General features: G+C 43.6%; 2 protein-coding genes across 7 annotated transcripts; one reads left to right on the top strand and one right to left on the bottom strand.

The window, feature by feature from the left end:
• Positions 1-831: 831 nt before the first annotated feature.
• Positions 832-11,993, top strand: LOC126997654 (dnaJ homolog subfamily A member 1-like). 2 transcript variants are annotated; one of them, XM_050858876.1, is made up of 9 exons: positions 832-986; positions 3,329-3,468; positions 5,066-5,244; positions 5,699-5,864; positions 6,079-6,201; positions 6,385-6,539; positions 6,725-6,843; positions 7,005-7,170; positions 9,358-11,993. In XM_050858876.1, exons 2-9 carry the CDS (start codon positions 3,337-3,339, stop codon positions 9,506-9,508), a joined length of 1,191 nt encoding a protein of 396 aa, XP_050714833.1. In that variant the 5' UTR covers positions 832-986; positions 3,329-3,336; the 3' UTR covers positions 9,509-11,993. The 2 variants fall into 2 exon arrangements, with proteins under 2 accessions (XP_050714833.1, XP_050714834.1); XM_050858877.1 differs by having other exon boundaries at positions 833-986; positions 3,326-3,468.
• On the bottom strand, positions 10,249-22,803 carry LOC126997653 (mucin-2-like). Of its 5 annotated transcripts, XM_050858872.1 has the most exons (15): positions 21,672-22,799; positions 21,354-21,509; positions 20,950-21,130; positions 20,211-20,401; positions 19,771-19,974; positions 19,489-19,615; positions 19,216-19,350; positions 18,778-18,861; positions 18,362-18,524; positions 18,021-18,161; positions 15,848-17,231; positions 15,331-15,431; positions 14,622-14,754; positions 13,968-14,063; positions 10,249-13,701 (listed from the first exon to the last, which is right to left on the bottom strand). In XM_050858872.1, exons 2-15 carry the CDS (start codon positions 21,450-21,452, stop codon positions 13,447-13,449), a joined length of 3,294 nt encoding a protein of 1,097 aa, XP_050714829.1. In that variant the 5' UTR covers positions 21,453-21,509; positions 21,672-22,799; the 3' UTR covers positions 10,249-13,446. The 5 variants fall into 5 exon arrangements, 4 of the variants coding, with proteins under 4 accessions (XP_050714829.1, XP_050714831.1, XP_050714830.1 ...); XM_050858874.1 differs by having other exon boundaries at positions 20,946-21,130; positions 21,354-22,796; XM_050858873.1 differs by lacking the exon at positions 19,771-19,974 and having other exon boundaries at positions 21,354-22,799.
• Positions 22,804-23,799: the final 996 nt, after the last annotated feature.

The raw sequence follows: 23,799 nt of genomic DNA, 5'->3' as shown, positions 1-23,799 counted from the left end.
ATCCCTCGACTTATGATCTGCACATTTTTAACATTGTGGGGCCTCTCCATTGCTCTTGGCAGTACAGTTGGCCTGAAGATGGCCGTATCTTTGACAGTGATAATATATAATTGCATGGTATTAAACTTTGTCTCTCACTGTGTAGCCTATATTCCCCATTCTTATTCTAACTTGTCATGATTCTTATAAATTACCTATCTCACAGTTGGGTCGCACTTCAAAATGCAGTTCATCGTACACCGCCAACTGCAGGATTACTAAAAACTAGGTCAGTTTTATTCTCAACAGCCTAGATCGAGTGTATATAAGAACTCTTTGCAGTCTCGATGGTCTCAGATATTTTTTCCATCGTCTCCTCTTTGTCATGGACCATTCTACCCTTGATTATACTTTTCTCCTATTAGTTCAAGGCATTAGAGGGCATTAATCCGTTCATATCAAGCAATTAGCGGGTAATATAAGGCGTCTCTTAGTTAATATCGCCCAGAAAGGTCACGTTGAGGCCCTTGAAAGCAGCGCCACAAGAATCAGAGGTCCGCCGCCACCTTTCTCTTATTAGTTCAAGGCATTAGAGGGCATCAATCAGTTCATATCAAGCACTTAGTAGATAATATAAGGGGTCTTTTAGTAAATATAGCCCAGAAAGGTCACGTTGAGGCCTTTGAAAGCAGGGCCTCAAGAGTCCGAAGTCTGCCGCCAGGACCATTGTACCTTTGATTCTACCTTTCTGCCATTAGTTCAAGGCAATAGAGGGCATTAATCAAGCATTTAGCAGATAAAATAAGGCGTTTAGTAGTTATATCGCCCAGGAAGGTTACGTTGAGGCCTTTGAAAGCAGCGCCACAAGAGTCCGAGGTCTGCCGCCAGGAGTCCCGGGCCGTCCGTGTCGTCTGGAAGCTTCCCGTGTGACCGTCTCCTTTTCCTCCCTTACAACCACACCAGCGCCTCCACCAGTTCCAGTCCACACTCAACCAAGAAAGAAGAAGGTGCTGGTCTATATTAACGTGTCTGGAGGGCCTAGAGTGGTCTGTGGGGGCGGGGGTGGAGGGGTCATGTGTGGTGGTGTGGTCCTCTGAGTGGTCCACCTTTATCCTCCTCCTATATATATGTCCTCCCCAGTGGTCTGTGTCTGTTTGTGTGTTATTTTCGTGGTGATTGTGTGTTCCTGATGTGTTTGTGAAGGCCTAAGTGATAGTGGATAGGCCTGTGATGTGGATTTTTTTTTTTTTCTTTTTGGTTCCTTTATGTGCATGGCCACGTTGTCTCATGGCCTTGCATCATCTCATTTTCGTAGTCATTATACGTTTTTGATCCTTAAATTCATGGCCCTGCTGTATTTAATTAGTCTAATGGCCCTGCATGGTCTAATTTTCACTGGGATAGTCTTTTTTGTTAGCATACATAAGTCTCAGTCCATTGTTCTTTATTATATTTTAAATTCAACTTATGTAACTATTTTTGCTCTTTCATATCTATCAAACGTAAATAGTTACATAAGTTGAATTTAAATTATAATAGTGGTACCGACTGAGACTTTACTCTATATGCTAACAAAGACCATCTCTGAAAATAAGATCATGCAGGGCCATTAATTTAAGGGTCAAATACATAAAATGACCACGAAAATGAGATGATGCAAGGCCATGAGACAATGTGGCCATGCATATAGAGGAACAACAATAATAACAACAACAACAAATAGTGACAGGTTGAATTTGATTGGGGGATTATTCACGAAAGGGTAGCCTGACTGCTTATTTCTGGACAAAATATGATGCTGTTTATTATGGAGATAATATTTTTCTAAATTACTAAATGATTGACTTTTCAATGCCTATTATGCACCTGCAGCTGCAAAATAGCTTGCAGAGAGATTCAAGTTGGGGGACCCATGGGAAATCGGGGGTTTTGGGTGGGGGAGCATATTTAAACTATTCCAACCGAACTCTACATAACCTAACCCCTAATGGGGGGCTTCACCCCCCTAAACTCCCTCTCCTAACTAGGGGGGCTGTGCCTCCCCAAGACCCCACCCCACATGTATGATGCTCCAGTAAAACTAGAGAAGTACAACAGTATGTGAGACCTTGAAAAGGTTATTCTCATGGGGGCAATATTGGAGGCACGCATGTGAATGTGACTTTTATATTTCTGCGAGGAGGTATTTCTCGCAACACCAGTAGGACCGCTGCCACCAGAGGAGGCTACCTTTTCGTGAATATTATCCTCGCTCATTCCAAACTGTCAAATTCAACCTATGTCACTATTCTGCTCTTTTCTATCTATCAAATTCAACTTAAGTCTCTATTTCAAGGCTTTGTTGGTCACTATTTGGTCCATATTATTCAAGTCCAACCCAAGTCACTTTTTTCCTCGTATTTAAATCCCCTTTGTCACAGTTTTTCTCGTATCTAAAAATAAAATCCAACTTGTCACTATTTTCCTTTTGTGCTTATCTCTTTGTTCTTATTCAGTCATCCGTTTAGTGTGCCAGACCTTATTCAAGTATTTCGGCATTTATTTTAAGTAACTCAGTCATCCGTTCAGTGTGCCACCTTATTCAATTATTTCGGCATTTAATTTAAGTAACTCAGTCATCTGTTTAGTGTGCCAGACCTTATTCAAGTATTTTGGTATTTTAAGTGTGAGTGTATTTTGACCATTGGTGTTTGCAGAATAGGAAAAATCTAATTGCCATGACCACATATTTCAGGTATAATTGAATTTCAAACGTTTGTACAACACTGAAGGGGCAGGAAGTAGTGTGGAGACAGTTTAGATTAGGTTAGGTTCAGTTAGCTTAGGGTTGGTTAGGTTACATCAAGGTTAGTTTACAGCTTAGTTCATTACATTGGTGGGGCAGGATGCAATTTTGATCAACTACATCCTAAATATCAGAATAAATGTTTGAAAATTGAAGCTATAATGTGATGTAGTAAAGTATTTATTATTATTTAAGGTTGGTTAGGTTACTTAAAGGTTAATTTTTAGGTTAGTTTAGTACATTGGTGGGAGAGGATGCAATTTTGATTAACTACATCCTAAATATCAATAAATGTTTGAAAATTGAAGCTATAATGTAATGTATTAAAATATATATATCATTTAGGGTTGGTTAGGTTACATCAAGGTTAATTTTTAAGCTTAGTTTATTACATTGGTGAGAGAGGATGCAATTTTGATCAACTACATCCTAAATATTAGAGTAGATGTGTGAAAATTGATGCTATAATGTAATGTAGTAAAGTATTTATTATTATTTAAGGTTGGAGTGTTAGGGTTGAAGGTGACAGCTCTATGCATGTGACAAATTCATATTCTCCAGCAGAACCGAAGATGGTGAAGGAAACCGGATACTATGACATGCTCGGGGTCAAGCCCACCGCCACACAGGATGAGCTCAAGAAGGCGTACCGCAAGCTGGCCCTGAAGTACCATCCCGACAAGAACCCAAATGAGGGGGAGAAGGTATGGCTCGTTGTAAAGCTGTTGTAAAGTATTTAAGGTTGGAGGTGATTGAGCATGTGTGTATTTACCCTGTAGTTTTACAGGGCCTGGGCTTACGCTCGTGTGGTGCCGTCTCCATATCTGTATTTGTCCAGCTTTTCCTTAAAGTTGTGCACACTCTTCATCAATACTACATCCTCACTTAGTCTGTTCCAAACTTCTGTGTTTCTTTGTGGGAAGCTATATTTCTTTATGTCTCAAGCATCTTCCTTTCCTCAACTTTTTACTGTGCCCTTGTGTGTTGCTGACATTTCTTCCTTCTCTTAGTAGTTAGTAGTTACTCCTCCTTTTCTACTTCCTCCATTTCAATCAATAGTTTAGAAATTTGTATTAGGTCCCCCCTTTCTCTCCTTTGTTCCAGTGTTGGTAGGTCCATTTCCTTTAACCTTTCTTCATATGACAATCCTTCCAGTTCTGGAACCATTTTTGTTGCCATCCTTTGTATTTTTTTTTTTTTTTTTTGTGTGTGCGTGTGTGTGTGTGTGTCATTCACCATGGTTTGATCATGCGCTGAACTTGCGATTGCCAGTCAGTATCCTCCTTAACCCTTTCATTGCTAAACGCTCACAGCGAGCGTTTGGCGTATTTGCTGGTGGTGCTAAATGCTCGCTGCGAGCTCCACCTGCACTCAAATCTCCCGTGCATGAGTGTGTTCCAACACTAATTCTCACAACACATGATTGCCAATTGAGTGGTTCTTCTGTAAATTTGGTGGAAAATCATATCAGCCCAGCGTGGCAAATCTACGGACGAGTAACTGGTGGATGTTCTTGCCCAATATAGCGGCATTTTTGCATAGCTTCACCTATCACCTGACTGATTCTTTGACCAAATGGTTGTAAATATTGCAGTTGGCAATACTCCCTTGCCAGAATCTGAAGGAAAGATGTCCGCAGTTCCCTCAATATGGCTGATCATCCTGCACGCACCGACGTAAGTGTTAACATTCAACACTCCCTGAACGTGCATGTACTTTCGCAAGAGAGGCATACATAACTGACTCCTATAGATCTGGACTTCCTCTTTCCAATGGTGTTTTTGTTTTTTAGCTGTGATGAATAGTTTTTGAGATACAGAGGTTAAAAGAGACCCCCCATTGGGCTGCCTGACTGCGCCTGAGGGGATAGTCGCGTCCACACCGTGCGCAAGGAAAAGGTTAAATAAGCTTGTGGCTCAGATGATCGGTGTTTTGGTGTGGCTGGAACATCACATCACACCCACACACACCCAAGAGGCAGTAAGCAACCCCCTAACTGACACTCTGTACCCATTCACTGATGGGTGGATGAGGGTACAGATTAAAGGATATACACTCCAGTCGTCTTCACGTCACCTGGGAATCGAACCCAGGACCTCTGTTGTGAGACGAGCATGCTGATAACTGTGTGTGTGTGTGTGTGTCAGATGTTGCCTTGTGTGGTTATACTATACAAGATTAAATGCACATAAAACAGGAAAGAGGTTTGGAATTGTGTAACCATTTTGAATCAGTTCGTGCTAACTTAGAAGGCAAATAATTACATACGTGAAGTAATCAAGATCACCCCTCTTTTTGCAGTTCAAGCTCATTTCTCAGGCGTACGAGGTCCTCAGTAATGAAGAAAAGCGGAAAATATATGACCAAGGAGGGGAGCAGGCCCTCAAGGAAGGTGGGAGTGGGGGAGGAGGCTTCACCTCACCCATGGACATCTTTGACATGTTCTTTGGTGGCGGCATGAAGAGGAATAGAGAGAAAAGGTAAGCTATGTACATATAGTTTGGGGGCAATCTTTTCTTCTAACTAATATTTGTGCAATTCCTTGTGGGTAACTGTAAATAATTTGATATTTGCAAATGGTCTGTTATAGGCAAAGAAAACAAAGATAATCCACGGGGGAAGTGATATTTTATAGTTTGGTTAATGTCAGCTATTTTTCCTCTGTTGACTGTGGTTCTAGTTACATGTGCTGTTTGCGTATCTTCAAACATGTGAGACTCTAGCCCCCATGGAAATATTGTCCTGTGATTTTAATTTTTTGTATGCTGTCTCTGTGACTGTCCCAGAATGCATCTCCATTGAATTCTTGTGATAATTACCTCATTGTATAATTCTTTATACACAGGTTTGAAAAGACCGAGGTTAGCCAGTACAGGGGTGTGTAAAAACCCAGTTGATAAGCCTTTGATAACCAGAGGTTTATTTAATTTACAGAGTGAAGGATGTAGTCCACCAGATGAGTGTGTCATTAGAGGAGCTTTACAATGGAGCTGTTAGGAGATTAGCCCTTCAGAAGCACGTCATCTGCAGCAAGTGTGAAGGACAGGGAGGAAAGAAGCCCCCAGAGAAGTGCCCTTCATGCAGAGGAACAGGCATGCAGGTGAGCCTCGGTCCCAGTGACACAGGCTTTTCATATCTCTTAACCTTTGCACCTCAGGATGGATATATTGTGTGTTCATGGTGATATAAAGAGGTTCTGTTGTCTCGTTGAATTTTACAAGAGCCTCAGTTTGTGGGAAGGAATAATGGTATAGGTCATGTTGTATTTTTTATTTACATTTTCCTGTCTCACAATCATATACTCTTTTGAACAGGTTCGAATCCAGCAGCTGGGTCCAGGCATGGTGTCTCAGGTGCAGAGCATGTGTGGAGAGTGTCGAGGACAGGGCGAGCGAATCAACCCTAAGGACAGGTGTAAGACATGTGAGGGCAGAAAGGTGAGTGGCTGGCTAGGTTGAGGGTATCTTCAAATGCATAACAGGCAGCACTTACAGTAAAGTCAATGGAGGGGGGCTATTTGTAAGTCTCTTTATTCAGGTAGCATATATGAATATTGAATGGAGTAATAAGGTGACTGGGTTATAGTTGCTTCCTTTAATTGTAAAAAAAATACTTCTCAGGTTGTCAAAGACAGAAAAATCTTGGAGGTTCACGTGGACAAGGGTATGGAGGACGGACAGAAGGTGGTGTTCTCAGGAGAGGGAGACCAGGAGCCCGGCCTGGACCCTGGAGACATCATCATTGTCCTGGATGAGAAGGAGCACCCAATATTCAGGTAATGTTAATACTTATAAGGCCTGGGGAAACTTAAACTCTGTCCTGCTGTTGTTACTCCTCATGTTTTAGCTTGGAGTGTCAGATATTTTACAGTTTACCTTTTAGGTATGAAGAGGCTATTATGAATAAACATTATTTATGTGTGCCTGCAATAATCAATTCATAATGTTTGTCTCTCCACAGACGTGTGAACAATGATCTCACTATGCAGATCCACATATCCCTTGTGGAGGCTCTGTGTGGCTTCCAGAAACCCATCAAAACACTAGATGATAGGACCATTGTCATTAGCACTATTCCTGGTAAGTATTGTACATTATGCTTGTCAGTACCTAGGTGACATGAAATAAAAAAAATAAAAAATAATAATAAATATTGACTCAGATGAAATACCACAAGCATTTCCCTTTTCCTGTACTTCATAATTAATTCCAGCTGCCTATCATTGCTTCCTCTTCAACAGGTGAGGTGATCAAGAATGGAGAGATCAAGTCTGTGATAGGGGAGGGGATGCCACAATACAAGAATCCATTTGAAAAGGGACGTTTGCTTCTTCAGTTCCTCGTAGATTTCCCCTCGGAAATCCCTGTTGACCGCATCCGAAAACTTGAAAAGATCTTGCCTACCAGGTATGAATAAATCTGCCTGTTCTTGTATTAGTCCTTTTATGTTGCTCTGAAATAACTTAATTTGTAAATTATCTACTTGATGTTGGTGCATACACTACAGTACCCTCCGGAGTTTCAGGCTTGCTTCATTCTGAAGGTATAGCGCTAAACTCGAGGATTGGTAAACTCGGGGCATTGAAAACACTGAAAAAGCACTTATTTGTTCTGACCTGTGGAGAAGCTGACTTTTTTTCCCGCATTACTCCCTTGTTATCTCAAAATACGTACCTTGGAAAAAGGAAGAAAATGGGAAGAGAGAAGTCGCAGTTGAAGGCGGCTGCCTTGCGATTGGCTGACTGTTCTGAAAACATGCTTGTGATTCACTGGGAGTCTGAGGACGTCATCGCCAGCGCTCACCCAATCAGCAACCTCACTGCCTTAAGGCGGCGTCACACTGGCCGTTTTCCTCCAACCACGTTGGTGGCAGGGGCAACCAGCAACTTCAACTTTTCCGGGTGTGTGTCACACAGCCAAGGTTGGTTGCCCGTATCCACATCCACAACATAAACAAAGCACTTGCCTTGTATCGACATGGCGTTATCTGCTAAAGTAAGGGCTGTCATGGCATGTGCTGCCATTACCCAAGTTATGGACTTGTTGCTGCAGTTAAATGTAAGGAAGAAGCAGTTGTGGGTGTGGCATGCCTGTGGTTCCTACGTGTCAGAAGTTCTCATTGTCACCACTGCTCATGCGCGGCCAACCCACCCATATAGACTCCGACCACATAAACACGTTGGTCGAGTAACAACAAACAACCACACACATGCATGCACACACCAGACTCCTCGTGAACCATGGCAGATGTTTCTGACAAACAGAAATGGCTTCATCATTTCCTAGAGTGTTAGAACTTATTAGGCGAGTGGTTCTTACAAACCAAACAAACCTAATGGCAAGAAGAAAGCAGTGTTAAAGATGAGTGCTCTCTTCTTGCCAAGAGTTAGGTTTTGTTCGTGTGATCCACTCACCATATACGTTCTAACACTCAAAGAAATGGTGAAATTGTTTCGGTTTGTCAGAAACATCTGTCATGGTTCATGATGAGTGGTGGGTGTGGGTGTTGTTACTCGATCCACATGTTTACGTGCTCAAGGGTCTAGACTGGTGGGTTGGCCGCGCATGTGCAGTAGTGACAATGAGAATTTTTGACACGGAGAAACCATAGGCATGCCACACCCACAACCGTTTCTTCCTACCATTTAACGGCAGCAACAATTCCATAACTTGGGTAATGGCAGCACAAGCTGCGACAGCCTTTACTTTTGCAGACGACGCCATGTCGATACAAGGCAAGTGCTTTGTTTATGGTGTGACACACAAAAGTTGGCCACCAGTGGTGGGAGGAAAAAGGCCCAGTGTGACACCAGATTACGGATGCCTGAAAACTCACTCCCGGTTCGGGGTACGGGCATTGTCCATAGCCCCAACGGTTGGAGGAAAATGGACAGTGTGACACTGCCTTAAGGCAGTGAGGCCGATGATTGGGTGAGCGCCGGCGATGACGTCATTGGACTCCCAGTGAATCACAAGCGTGTATTCAGAACTGTCAGCCAATCGCAAGGCAGCTGCCTTCAACTGCGACTTCTCTCTTCCCATTTTCTTTCTTTTTCCAAGGTACATCCTACTTGGACAGGAGTTCCTCACATTCCCCCCTTCAACTATCCTCAACTCTCTCTCTCTCTCTCTCTCTCTCTCTCTCTCTCTCTCTCTTCTCTCTCTTCACTCTTTCTCTTCTCTCTTCTCTCTCTCTGTTGTGTTGTGTTGTGTGTGTGTGTGTGTTGCCCATAGCCACAATGTTTGAAGGAAAATGGCCAGTGTGACACTACCTTTTCAGGCAGCGCGCGTGACGCCGATGGTAAGTCGACGTGATCCTTACATGTCAAAACAGCGCAAAACTCGGGGTAATAATGCACGAAAGTCAGGATGGTAAGAATTTAGGACTGAGCGCGAAACTCGGGGATCACAAAACTCGGGAGGGTACTGTATAACTAGGAAATCTTTTGAGAGGAATAGCTGGAAATTAAGAAGCAAAGTTGTTGGTTTAATTTTCATACCGAATAAATATTGAAACAAAACAAAACCTCCAGCTTAGCTTTCAATGGCCAACTCCTCCTTTGGTGACATGCTTAGCTCTTCCTTCCTCCGCAGACCCGAGGTAATTGTCCCAGACGATGGCGAGGAGGTGAACTTGGTCGAGCTTGACCGAAGTCAGCGAGGACGGCGCCACCACAATCAGATGTACGATGATGACGACGATCACCACGGAGGCCGGCAACACGTCCAATGCCAGACCAGCTAGAGAGATTCTTCCTCCCCATTCCTCCTCTATCATTATGTATATGCCATTAACGTAAATACCAGTGGCGCCACCTTTCTTGCAAACCTTCTTCCCCGTTCAGGCCATCTATATCCAGGCGTATGGACGCATTGACTCGTTCATGGCTGGCCCAAAGGAAGACTGGTGTATGTTTCGTGTTCTGTGGCAGGAAAGGTACATAGTGAAACAGGATATTTGATATTTCAGACTTTTTCGTGTCCATGTTGTCTCAGATTCTAGTTTCAGTGCTATGATTGTTTTGCATATCATGACCAGCGTTACCAGAGGTGTCATTGTCGTAATGGTGCCACGTGCAAAACACCATGAATTGTTTGTAGCTGAAGAAACTGGTAATAATTTTTCTCTCCCATTGTAGGGAGATGGAGTCTGCAGTAGGGAGCACACCCAAAATCTGATTTTATTGTATCTCTGTAGTTGTTGTATAGGAAAATTGAATGGTTTTATGGTTTTGACTCCTAGTGGTCTATTTAATACAATTTTTCTTTACCAAGATTTTCTTTTTCACTTCCAGCAATGGAATGAAAGTGTACAGCAAGGTCTAAAGGACACCAATTTCCTTAGAGATGTTTAGTAAAGTGCATCGACTTCTAAGCTTCAGCAAACCGTGTCAATCTTTTTTTTGTCATATACCTTCAATAAGAGAAAATGTTTTTGGCATGTCACTGAAAGCACTGTCTATTCTCCAAGTGAAACCATTGTGGTATTATTATTTAGCTTTATGTAAACTAATTACAAAAATGTAAGTCATTATTTACCATGAACAAAGATGAATGAGCACTAACTGTTCTCTCAATGTCAGTCCCAAGCTGACCAAGCATTCTCAAGAAAGTATCGTTAAGAAAAGATCATGTCACCGAGAATAATTACTTTGTGTCCTCCGTGTCATCCACACTTCATACCAGTGACCAGTACATACACGAGAGGCCACACACAATCTGACTGCCTACCTCTAGCCGGGACTTGATCAAGAGGCTAGTCATAGATGTAGGAAGGGCATGAGGTTTCTTTTTAAGCGATGTGAGCGGTGATGAGTTTGAGGAAAATGCACGTTGAAATGATTTAACCCTTGAATGAGTAAGTGGCAAGTGTGGCTGTGTTTTGAGTCCTGCTGAGGGTGTTGTGTGGCCTTTGTGGTGATGTGCTATTTCCCTGCACCTTGACCATTGGTAACTGAAGTTGTGGAATGATTATGTGATGGTTTACATGAAACTGGAAGATCTAATCTTCACTACATACATTGTTATTTAATACTACAACAGTTAATAACCTTCCATTTGACAAGTGGAAGGTTACTTTAAACATTTCCTGAACACCTGGCTGCTGTGTCCATTGCTTTGAGTTCAAAAGTCATGTCTATGGTGATTCAAGCGGGCATTGAAAGGCACTTAATTAAGATAAAATAGAAGTGGTGCTGATCAATATTATGAAGGTTTCATTATTGGTATTTTCCTCAGTTTTGTATTGTATAATTAATGATAAGACCACTTCCTCAAGCAAAGCTGCCTACTTATGATGTGTATGTTTAGGAATTTTAGATGCAGGAGGTACATTTTTTTTCTGCTTGATACATCTCTCAAGATAGACAGATTGGCTGGTAGAATCCATTCATTGTTGTTCTAGATTATCCATTGGGAAAAACACTAGAACCCATTCATTGTTGTTCTAGATTATCCATTGGGAAAAACACACCTGATGAGGTTTAGTGTATTGCCAACTGCTTTGCTTTATTGGTTAGCATCGTTAAGCATTAAATTATACAAAGTTCAGTGTCAATTTCCCCAAGTTTTTTGTGACTTGTAATACAAGTCATATCTGGAGGGGCAAAAATGTTCAGCATCAAAATTGTGATCATGAAGTGCCGTTGGTACTTCACATCTGTAAAAGCGATTCTTATCAGTGGCTGGCGGTCAGGTGGACTGATTGTTACTTGCCCCAAGTTCCTTGTCGAGACTCACCAGGTAGCTTTGTCATAAGAAATCGCTTACATGCCGTCATGAGTGCTTTCTTAGTATCCTCAGATTGATATAAGGAAGCTATTGAATAGCATTTGTTACAGACAGTGCACCCCAGGGGTAAATAGATGTTTAGTGACGTGAAACATACAGCACACTGCACATGATTATTCTCCTGGTGGTAATTTTATATGTAAAGTGTTCAGGCTAGCTGCTTGAAGGCATTCAAAAAGAATGAGGCTTATGTAGGACACGGGTCACCTAGTATTCCAGGATAGAATAGAGATGTAAATTGTACTGAAGCTGTTTGTTCTGAACTATCAAAGTTGATAGCCGAGGAAATGAACCGAAGTATACTTCTTTTTTTATAAAGTGAGGCTTTGCAATTTATTTGTATTTATTTATCTTTTATTTAATGAGAGAAGATAGATGATAATCTCAGCTGCTGCTATGTAAGACATGTATCACATATAGATAATGAAACATTCATAGTATTTGTTTTTTTATCTTCAGGAAATTTCCACATGCTCAGCTTTTACTTATTACTTCTCGGTTACCTGCATGCATTCTCTGTGTAGTGAAAGTTGTCTTATGATTTCTGTAATTTTCTGCCCTTTCTCCAATATACTTTTACTTTTTATAAAGGCGCTCTGTCTCAACAGGAAGCCTTGACATTTTTCACTGTGCTGCTTGATCGACTCTGTTAGGGCAGAGACAACTGCCAGTCTTTGGGGGGTCCTATAGATGAATGAAGTAACTGTGACACTGTGTGATTACAGCACCCAGGTGGTGATGCTCTGCCTTGGGGAGAACTGGTGATGTAAGACTGATGTGACCCCACTCCAGAAGGATCTTTTTACAATAACAGTAATTATATAACCTCAAAATAACATGTGCATTTCTCACAAATAATAAAGTTTTTCTCTAAGGCCTATGTAATTTTTGAACTTGTAAGAAAATAATCTTCAGATTTTCTCCTTACCTTTCTATAGCTAGGAACCTGTCAGGTAACAGCTGTTTCTCTTTCTCCAATCTTTACTTTTTCCCACAATCTTTTATTTGGATGTGAGCTGTACACAGGGTAGGGGCAAATTACTGAAATTAATATAATGTATTAAATTACAGTATATTACAGTAATTTGCCCCTACCTTGTATACAGCTCACATCCAAATAAACAGATAGTGGAAAAAAGTGAAGATTGGAAAGAGAAACAGCTGTTACCTTGATAGATTCCTAGCTTTAGAAAGGAAAGGAGAAAATCTGATACTTATTTCTTTACAAGTTCAAAAATTACATAGGCCTTAAAGAGAATAATATTTATTTGTGAAAAATGAAAATGTTATTTTGAGGTTAATAATTAGTTATTGTGAAAAAGATAATTTGCAACTTTTGAACTCAAACCACACCTAAATACCTGTGAGTGTAGCAGCTACAAAGATAAGGTTTCAAATAAACAAGGGTTAGTTTTTTAGTAGATGCATTCAAACATAATTATCATCCATTACATGTTAACAGTTTTGATAACTTGGTTTAAGAACAGGGAATGTGTTTAGACAGGCAAACATGCCATTTCTTGAAATAGTATTCTTGCAAGTTCAGCTCAACAACTACTACTACTACTACTTGTACTACTGCCACAATTACTACTATCATTACTAGTAACAATGCAAGCAAATCATATAATAGAAGTCAGTCATATGGTTTCATCAACAAGTACTACACAAGATCAGATTTCTATTTGATTTTTTTCTTAAAGACTACTGGTGCACTGAATGTACTAACTCCCAATGTCTTCAACAACAGCAGAGTATAGATTCACACACACAATGGGCTGCAGGCCTCTGGTGGCTGCTACTGCCTTTGTTTCTCCAGGCATGTACCACTCACAGTGAGGTCGCCCCATCACATACTTGCATCACTACAATCTCTCCTTCCATCACACACTTTTAACTCAAAACCTGGTACTGCAACACAAATCCTTTGCTCCATGGCACCCTCCCTCTGTACACCACCAGCAGCAGGTTTCCGGTGGTGGTGAGGGGCGCCACCTCATTCATCCAGCCGCAGTAGATGAGGCTGGAGGTTGCAGGATATCTCTTCTGCCCGTCCCCATTGATTATGAGGTGGTCAAGGGTGCAGTCCTTGGTCCGGGCAATGGAAGTCATCACTCTTTCAACCCGAAGACGCTTCCCTTTAGGGGCCTGAGCAAACCGGGATATATTTACAGACTAAAGTAATATTGTTTCTATCAAGTAGGGAGAAATTGCTTTATAGATTCATCCCTTGGTAAGACATCTTTTTTGCCCTGTTACTGTAGCTGTTGTCAATGCTGCTCCAATTTTTACTGCTGCTGTTGCTGCCACCACCACCACAACTGCTACTACTACTTATATTATTCCCAGTACCAGTACTTTTACTACTATTATTACTAGTATTAATGCAACTAGCCAAGTGTGCTGTAACTCACCTCCACCCACCATTCACAGAGAACCAGCTGCTTGACATTGCCCGTATTCCAGGTTGTCACGTTGCCCTGCGTGTCACCATCGCTCAGCACCACACGCTGCAAGACACACAGACACATGAACTTACAACACTCCTCATAAAGGCATATAAGGGAGGAGGGGTAGAAGGTACATGAACTAAAACAATAAAACAGACTGGAGAGGTGATCTTAGAATAGTTAAAGGTAATGTGTAAGGGTAGGATGGTGCATGAAGACTGAGGGATGAGGAAAGAACTGTGAAAAGATATATTTGTCGTGAAGTACATAGAGTTCAAAGGTGAAAAATTACATGGCTAGAGATGAACGAGGAGTTTTCAGAGAGTGCAAGGTTGGTGAGGTGATCTTATAATAGTTGCAGGTATTGTTTATGGTGCATGAAGACTGAAACATGAATGAAAGAACTGTGAAAAGATGTATTTATCGTGAAGTACATAGAGTTCAAAGGTGAAAAATTACATGGCTAGAGATGAACAAGGTGGTTTTAGAGAGAGTAAGTTTACAAAGACCAGTTTTGCTTGTACATGTATTAAGAAAATGTGGAATAATGCTGTTGTCATAAATATATCAGTGAATAGCTAGATAGAGAGGCAGGTCCGGAGTTATAAGTTCATTCACCTTATGGCACGGAGATCTCTTGGGGGTGACCGTAATGTTGAAGCCTATGTCTGTTACGCTCATATCAGAGGAGAAAGATGCCTCAAAGTTGAAGGTTGGTGCCAAGTAAGGTCTGCTTCTCACTCCACAAAATCTGCAAATGTATTAGTATGAGACAAGTAGCAGAGAAATACAGTTTATATTCAGATGACATACAACAAAAAGTATATACGTACAAACTATCCCCAATGTATGAATGAGTTGCGCTCCTTTGTATAAGTTTGTTAATCGAGAAATGAAGTCTGGTTTTTCTGTGTACTTTTCCCCATTATATCTGGCAAGCTACACTTCTATGAGCAGATATAAGACTATTAATTCGAAGCACTTCTGAGTCTTGGAAGAGTCAGGGCAGCTATGTGCAAGAACCAAGACTCATTTCACTCCTTGGTTACATGTCCACAAGGAATGAGAATTTTTATGGGGCACGGTTATGAGTGACTCGTATTTATCCCACCATATACCCCCATTATATTAATTCAAAGCACTTCTGAGTCTTGGAAGAGGCAGGGCAGCTATGTGCAAGGACTGAGACTCATTTCACTCCTTGGTTACATGTCCACAAGGGATGAAAATTTTTATGGGGATTGTTATGACTGTCATGTATTTATCCCGCCATATACTCCCATTATATTAGGCATGAAAAGACTGCATCACACTGGATCCCACTCACGTCACCTCTCGGCTAAAGGGCAGGCTAAGGGTCACCAAGTCGCCACAGCCCCGAGGTAGCTGGAACACGTTGAAGCGGAAGATTGCCCAGAACGGCCGCCTCTAAAAAATGTGAGAGACAGGTGTGATAATGACGGAGGAGGAGGATATCTTATGTAAACAGTTTTTGGATAGCCATATCCTTCCAATCTTTCCTCTACACAACAAAAAAAATCTGTGTGTTGTATTTCTATGGCTGGCAATTCTCACCTACATAGTTTTATACCCTGGAAAGCATAAGAACGAAGCAGGCAAACTACATATATCTAAAACACACTACAGTAAACCCTCGATATAACGGACTAATTGACCTCGTCCGTTATATCCGCAATCCATTGTATCGAAAATTGACTTCTCTTTCGGCCACTCCTCTCCAATCTTTTTAGGGGCAGTAAGTAATGGGCTTTTTTTTTTCATTATTGTTTCCTTCTTTTTGATCTGTCTCCTCCGCTGTAAAAACAACAATAACAACAACTCACTGATCCTCCTCTGATGATGCAGGTGAAGTTGTCTGAGTAATTCTGGCAGGGGAAGTTCGGGGATGTCCAGTGGTACCTCCGTTTTTTGTCCTCCAGGCCACAGTTGGGGTCAGAGGTGGTGGTGGTGTCCGTGGTGGTGTCAGGGTCGGTGATGGGTGTTACGATGGTGGTGAGAGCTGTGGTGGTGGTGGTGGTTGGGGTGGTGGTGGTGGTGGTGATGATTGGGGTGGTTGTCTTTGGGGTTGTTGTGATGGTGGTGGTGGTTAAAGAAGTGGTTGTCTTTTTAGTGGTTGATGTGGTGGTAGTTAAAGAGGTGGTTGTTGGGGTGGTGATGGTAGTGGTGACTGAGGTGGTTGGAGTGGTAGTTAAAGAAGTGGTTGTCTTTTTGGTGGTTGGGGTGGTTATGGTGGGGGTGGTAGGGGTTGTAGTGGTTGGGGTGGTGGTGGTGGTGGAGGTCATAGTGGTTGGGGTGGTGGTGGAGGTCATAGTGGTTGGGGTGGTGGTGGAGGTCATAGTGGTTGGGGTGGTGGTGGTGGGGGTCATAGTGGTTGGGGTGGTGGTGGTGGGGGTCATAGTGGTTGGGGTGGTGGTGGTGGGGGTCATAGTGGTTGGGGTGGTTATGGTGGTGGTGGTGGTGGTGGGGGTCGTAGTGGTTGGGGTGGTTGTGGTGGTGGGGGGGGTCATAGTGGTTGGGGTAGTGGTTGGGGTGGTTGTGGTGGTGGTGGGGGTCATAGTGGTTGGGGTGGTTATGTTGGTGGTGGTTGGGGTAGGAGTAGAAGTGGTTCTCCTTGTGGTGGCCGGGGTGGTAGTTGATGTGGTAGTGGTAGGGGTGGTGATCGTTGCAGTGGTAGTATTAGTAGTAGCAGTGGTGGTTGAACTTGTGGTGGTATCAGTTTCAGTAGTAGCTGGAGTAGTAGTAGTGGCGGTTGTAGTGGTAGGAAATGTAGTAATAGTAGTAGTAGAAGTAGTAGTGGGGGAGGTTGTAGTATTGGACAGCATGGTAGTGGTTGTACTGACAGGGGTGGTGGATCTTGTAGTGCCAGTAGAGGTGGTGGAGATGGTAGTGGTGATGTTTGTGGTTGATACAGTAGTGGTGGAGGGAGAGAAGGTGGTTGCAGTGGTAGGTGTAGTGGTGATGGTAATATTTTTGGTAGATGAAGTAGTGGTGGAAGGAGAGGTGGTTGTTGTAGTGGTTGTAGCTGTAGAAGCCGTGTCCTCTGTACTATTGGTAGGGGTTGGGGTGCTGGTAGTAGTGGTGGTGGTGGTTGTTAATGTGGTTTCTGCGTCAATTGTGGTTGTTGTAGTATCCGTGAGTGGGCTGGTTGTCGTGGTGGAGCCTGAAGCTGTGGTGGTTGAGGATGACATTGTGGTTGTACTCGCATTGCTGTCAGAAAATGAAAAAAGGTGGAAAGTTTCGTTTAGTTGGCGCAACATCTGTGGTCATATGCCGGAGAGAGACAGAAGGGGAAGGAATTATAGGAGAAGGGAACAGACCCCAGGAGACGGGACACAACCCCCGATTAATACCTGGTACCCATTCACTGCTGGGTGGACAGGGGCGTAGGGTATCAATGAAAATGAAGCAAAAGTTTCAGGCCAGGCATAATAGCAATACACTAGGATTATCATGTATACAGAACCATTGCATTTAAAGCCAACAAAACTGACTTGTAAACTTCTGCACTATTACAACTGACATCATGGAGGGTAAAGCAGGTAAGGCTGATGCTGTAAGGACTATGGGCTATGTGAGCTAACCTGCCGTATATGCGAGTAGAGCAAATCAAACCAAATGAATGCTAAATGAGTGTGGTAGAAAGTGCAGGAGAGAAGATTTATCCATGATCAGGTTATTTGGATTTACATGTGTTACTAATAAACCATGACTATTTGAATATATTTATGAGGAAATGTCAGTATGAATCTGGTTAGGGTACGACATGCATATCAGTAAGACAGGGGTGATGGCAGGGTAGGATTTAGCCAGTGGTGGTAGATTTAGAACTATGCAACATGGCAACTAGGTAATGGCAGGGTAGGATGAAGACAGTGGTGGAGGATGAGGAACTATGCAACATGACAACTGGGTAATGGCAGGGTAGGATTAAGACAGTGGAGGACGAATTAAGAGTTGAGGAACATGGTACCTAATTTCACTGCATCCTTATCTTACCTAACACAACCATCGATGGGCGTGAAGGTGATGGAGGCCGCCCACCCCGGGAAATAGTCCGTCTGGGTCTTGAAGTAGAGAATGAGGTCGGTAGATGACGAAGTGAAGACCTGGCCTGGGTAGATCTCTCTGTCGCAATACCTGTAGAAGACTCGGTATGAGAACTAATCCTTTATGTCATATTTCAACTTGTATTTGTAATGCTAGAGAGCTTGATTACGATCGAACACTCATCAAGGATCTTCGAAACCCCAACCACCAATTGAAGTGAATCTGAAGTACCATTGAATCTTTACCTGCTCGTCTCCTTGTAACTCCTCGTAACTACAACAAACACTCACACTTCGCCGCTGTAGAGACTCTCATTTCTGATCTCGAGGTAGTCCAGGTAGCAGAGAGGCTGGTTGTCGCCGTAAGTGTTCCTGCCGTAGAGATGGAAGGCGTGGAAGGTGAGGGCGGGCGTGTGGCAGGGCGGGGCCTTGATCCACTTGACACACCGCGAGTCTGTGGAGGAAAACGCGAAAAACGTGGACATGGGTGTGAAAGAAGAGGAGCAGAATGATTTCACACTGGGTTTGACATCTTAGGGAACAGCAATTGACTTTGGATCTCCAAATACATCCTTGCCTCCAGTCTTACCTCTGACATGGGCGTAAAATAAGACACATAGAATGATCTTACACTGGGTTTGACATCTTATAGGGAACAGCAATGGACTTGAGATCACCAAATACAACCTTTCGTTTATTAGTCTTACCTCTATCGTAGTTGCGTGGGTGCCCAGGGGAAGTTATGTTGGTTTGTGTCCGTAGAACCTCCGTGCAAGCTGGCAGGAGACTGTCTGTAGGAGCGAGGAAGGAAGGTAGGGAAAGGGGAAATCAATACAGCCTCCCAGAAAACTATGCGTATATAAAAGAATTACTGTGGGTGAATAACAGTCATCGATGGTGGTATACGAAAGCAATATAAACAAAATAATGAAAATATAACAATCAGAACACCAAAAGAATGACTATGAAGGCAAATTGGTTGAGTAGAAACAAAAAATATGAATCGATCACTAAACCATAAATGACTATGCGTTAACAGTGGAAAAGTAGAACCACCATCACCACCACATAACTTACTACCACTATTGCTACTACCACTACTCTCTAACTAGCTTTCTATTAATACAAGAAGCATGCACACTTACCATAGTATCCACCAGTCACGTTTTCGCACATGTTCCCGGCGGTTCCAGGAGGGCAAGCACAAGAGCAGTCCCGTTTAGTGTACCCGCCGTTGCTGCATCTCTCCGCCTCCATCTCACACGCTTTCAACCACTTATCTGAGGAGGAAATGGAAAGCGCACATCTTGAAACTGGCCATACGCACTTACCCCTATGTTTGGTGTTTTAAATTTGACCTGATATAAACTTAAAACGCCTATATTTGTGGTACCTTTAGCGTCGAGTATCTCCCTCACCTGTGCATTGGTACATGAGGTTGGCCAGAAGTTTGTCGCGGTGGGAGAGGTCTCGACTCTGCCCCGCGAGGCTTTGAAGCAGCGGGTTGGTGGTGGCGAGCGTCGTTCTGCCGTTAGCCGAGAGGAACTGCGGGATAACAGGCAGCGCATAATGAATAAATAAACAATCAAACCAATTCTAAAGGTGCGACAAAGTACATAGACTAAACATTTCTTATCTCCTCTGAAACCAAACTACATACACTAATTATACGTTTCTTATATCCCTTTCTTCCTCCTTACCCGCGGATCAGCATGCATGATGGAGGTGAGATCATAGGGCACGCCGAAGTCAGCCACCAGGTGCGGGGGAATCTTTTTGAGGAGGTAAGTAAAGCGAGGGTCCACATTTTCCTGGTTCACATGCACGTGAAGGTCTCTGTCCGGTCTGTTGTGCTCGTCGTACCAGCCCAGAGCACGTGCCAGCAGGCGGACCATGCGGCGGAGCTTGGGCGAGGCAGAGGCGTTAGTGAGACGGCGAAGGGGTAAAGAAAAGCAAGCTAGTCCCTGTCGCTAAGGAGTTAGAATCTGAAGGGCAAGGATATGCGAGTACATTAAGCAGAGAAAATTAAATACGGTTATATAGACAAAGTCTAAACACCAAAGACACATCAACCTGGGAAAGCAAACGAGTCATGTGATCTACAACGTATATATATTTCCATCGGCACATAGCGGCTCACCTCGCGGCAGCCGGGTCCGATCACCACATCCTGGCCGGTCTTGGAGACGCGGCCCACGTCGGAGCGACAGGCGAGGCCACGGATGAGCCTCAGGTGGGAGCCTGTGGGGTGGCGCACCTCCACGAACCTGACGCAGGTGTGCAGCATCCAGTAGGCCATCCCGCGCCGCGCCGCCCGACGGTACCCGGGGGCTGCCTCGCGGGGACACAGTGAGACAGTTGCTGCAGCCAGTGTGTGTCGCGGACACTCGTGTCCTTGTATTTTTTAAGTTTGTTTCAAAATCACCATAGCTAACGCCACCTCATTAGGGATTCCTTCACATATCATTTCCCTGTCAGCTGACCTGAACATTTTGTAGGAGGTTTGAAGGTTTTAGTTAACATAACGAATATGGAAAAAATGTTATTCTTCTGTCTACCTGCTGCCCTTAGATCTCAAACACTATCCTATGAAGCAAGCATTATCAGAGGCGTAGCAAAAGGGTGACCTTTGAGGCACAATGACACGAGCCAAGGGGCCCCAAAGGGTCCATGAGGCTTGAAAGGTTTAATCCCGTTAAATTCCATAGGCTTCTTAAGAGAGAGAGAAAAAAACAAGGGCTCAGCGTGACTGGGCAACACCATGGGGCCCACAGCCACTCCAAGCCCTGGGCATTTCCTCCCTGGCTACGCCACTGACTTATTCTCCTGCCTACTCGCGGCCACTAAAAGATCGTCAAAAGAACATTACACTCACGCACTCAAATCGACCACCACGTAGGGGATGAGGGGCAGCCCGTCGCCCCCCTCGGGCCAGTAGAGGAGGGAGAACGCCGTGGCCTTCCTGCCCTCCACGTCGTGGGATGAGCCGCCCTCTTTTACGTGTCTTGTCACAGATTCCTTAAGAAAACTTGTGTGCGAACTGTGCGACGTCCCCGGGTCCTGCGTAGACATTGATCAAATAATGTAATATGAAATATAAATTGTAGTCACTTTTCCATCCGGCTACACCACACACTACTTTCTGCCCGTCACGAGCACCTCACTCTGGGGATGTGGTGGAAATGTTTGAGTGAAAAAATGTCAGGTCTATCTTTCTATGTTAGTACACTGTGCGCACTACATCTTGACACACACACACACACACACATACACACAGCCTCACCCCGAGCCAGGCCGCCACTGCCAGCAGCGTCAGCAGGGGCAGCACCAACAGCAGGCGCAGAGTCCCACCGCTATCCGAAGCGCTCATGCTCTGCTTCATGAACCGCGCGCGTCCAACTGTCGGCCCGCCCTCGTCAGCACCTGCACCCTGGCTGGTCTGCGGGGTGCCGACGTGTGTGACTTACATTACTTAGCTAAGCGATTACACCGTCCAGGAAATACCTTCCATTATTTTGCTCTAAACGGCTTCCACGTTACACAAAATTTACATTGTCAACAAAACGAGACTTCAGTTACTCAACAAAGGTAGAACACTTACCTTTGGTCGACCACTAACAAGGAACGAAGGTGTTAACAGTCAATAGGAGGATAGAAAGTGGTTCCTTTCACTTTCCTGCAGTAGAGTCAACAGCGCAATATTTAAAGGCCCCCGAACCATGGACACGTGTGCGACCTTGGCTGTATGCAAAGGTTTTCGAGTAGGTCAGTTCTTCACTCTGACTCACGGCTAATATTCCAAAACCGCGAGTCGTGTGGCCCACTGACACGCACAGGAAGCAGGGCACAAGATATCAGAAGGGTGTGTGGTCCTCGCCCAAACAAAGTATACAGTTCGGGTACCTCAAACACCTGCATCCATCATTTACTTGTGCCTGCATACCTGTATATTCTTCACTTTGCACTCATCTCGCACTCCACGGCCCTCCATCTCCCCCTTCCCTCTCTCTCCCCCTCTCATAAGACACCAATTCCCATCGTTAAGTGATATTAAAGCAACCACTGAGTCACGGCCTACATATAAGTGTCACACGGATTGCTAACAAGAAACCCTTCCCAACTCTGCCATCTATGTCGCCGTGAGAGCCGTATATCGTGGTGGCGGTGCAGCTGTTCCCCATCCATCACTCCTTACACCTTTCACCTCGCCATACATCTTAAAACATTGGTCTAATTTTCACCCTCAGAAAAAAATATCCCCTCCAGCTGACACCACCCTCGCAGACTTCATCCTCTGACAGCCTTCAAGCTCTGGATTATAGTTTCATCATAAGCTTCTATATTAAACCACTACAGGTATATGAGGATGCTAAAACTACATGACTACTCTCGTTTCCCATAACACATTCATAACTTGGTCTCCATAATGAATTAAACCTACATATAGAGATAATTGAAGAAGATAAAGAGGATATTACCTACCCCCAACGAACTGTCAAAAATGGGTATCCAGGTTATGAAATACAAGCTAAAAAAAATCCTACCAACCTTGGACGTGATGGGAGGAGACACTATGCTATACACGTGTAGCTGAAAAAGACTGATGTAAATTAGCATGTACACTACGGACATGCGAAAGCAAAGGGATACAGCCAAAATACTTTACATAGAGGCGAATTATGTTGTGAATTTCGTTTTTTTGGAGAGAGAGAGAGAGAGAGAGAGAGAGAGAGAGAGAGAGAGAGAGAGAGAGAGAGAGAGAGTGTGTGTGTGTGTGTGTGTGTGTGTGTATAGGGAAGACAGGTACAACACAGAGCGGTGTGAATATTTCAATAATGAAGGGTTTGAAAAGTATTATCTTCCTAACCTGTCATAAGTATCAGAGACATGGATATTGAATTTAGCGCAGGAATTACAAATGTGCCTGAACTGAGCTATGTAAGTGAATCATGATTATAGTGATGACAAGCCTTGGTCCATTGCAAAGAACTCCACACTCCCAATATACCTTCAGTTCTGAGGGATCCAGAGATTTCTTAACCCCTTGACTGAGGATTTCCTACAAGAAGACATCACCAAACTACAGGAATGGAACAAAAAGTGGCTGCTACAATTCAATGAAGAAAAATGTAAAGTCATGCACTTTGGGAGAGGATATCCAGCACACCAATACCACATGGGAAACACTCCACTATCCATTACAGAGAAAGAGAAAGACCTGGGAGTATATGTTACTAGGCTACCAGGGAAGGGATATCCAGCACACTAATACCACATGGAAAACACTCCACTATCCACCACAGAGAAAGAGAAAAATCTGGGAGTATATTTTACTAGGCTACCAGGGAAGGGATATCCAGCACACTAATACCACATGGGAAACACTCCACTATCCACCACAGAGGCAGAGAAAGACCTGAGAGTGTCAATACCACATGGGAAACACTCCACTATCCACCACAGAGGCAGAGAAAGACCTGAGAGTGTATGTTACCAGGCTACCAGTGAAGGGATATCCAGCACACCAATACCACATGGGAAACACTCCACTATCCACCCCAGCACACCAGTACCACATGGGAAACACTCCACTATCCACCAAAGAGGCAGAGAAAAACCTGGGAGTATATGTTACCAGGCTACCAGTGAAGGTGAAATCCATGCCAATCGCAGCAGATGGGTTATGAGATGTCAATCTACTCTAATACTAAATCATCCTGTTCCTATTT

This window comes from Eriocheir sinensis, chromosome 12, assembly GCF_024679095.1.
Source record: "Eriocheir sinensis breed Jianghai 21 chromosome 12, ASM2467909v1, whole genome shotgun sequence".
Taxonomy (NCBI): Eukaryota; Metazoa; Arthropoda; class Malacostraca; order Decapoda; family Varunidae; genus Eriocheir; species Eriocheir sinensis.
Note: the sequence above shows the minus strand (reverse complement) of the source record. Positions and strands in the feature narration are given on the sequence as shown.

Excerpts from the sequence above, each read along its gene's own strand:
- LOC126997653 (XM_050858872.1), bottom strand. The coding sequence starts at position 21,452 with ATGAAGCAGAGCATGAGCGCTTCGGATAGCGGTGGGACTCTGCGCCTG. Across the intron at positions 18,162-18,361 it reads AGTCTCTACAGCGGCGAAGT|GTATTGCGACAGAGAGATCT; the intron begins GTGAGTGTTTGT and ends AGTCTTCTACAG. Across the intron at positions 13,702-13,967 it reads TCTGTGAATGGTGGGTGGAG|GCCCCTAAAGGGAAGCGTCT; the intron begins GTGAGTTACAGC and ends CGGTTTGCTCAG.
- LOC126997654 (XM_050858876.1), top strand. The coding sequence starts at position 3,337 with ATGGTGAAGGAAACCGGATACTATGACATGCTCGGGGTCAAGCCCACC. Across the intron at positions 6,540-6,724 it reads AAGGAGCACCCAATATTCAG|ACGTGTGAACAATGATCTCA; the intron begins GTAATGTTAATA and ends GTCTCTCCACAG. Across the intron at positions 6,844-7,004 it reads TGTCATTAGCACTATTCCTG|GTGAGGTGATCAAGAATGGA; the intron begins GTAAGTATTGTA and ends CCTCTTCAACAG.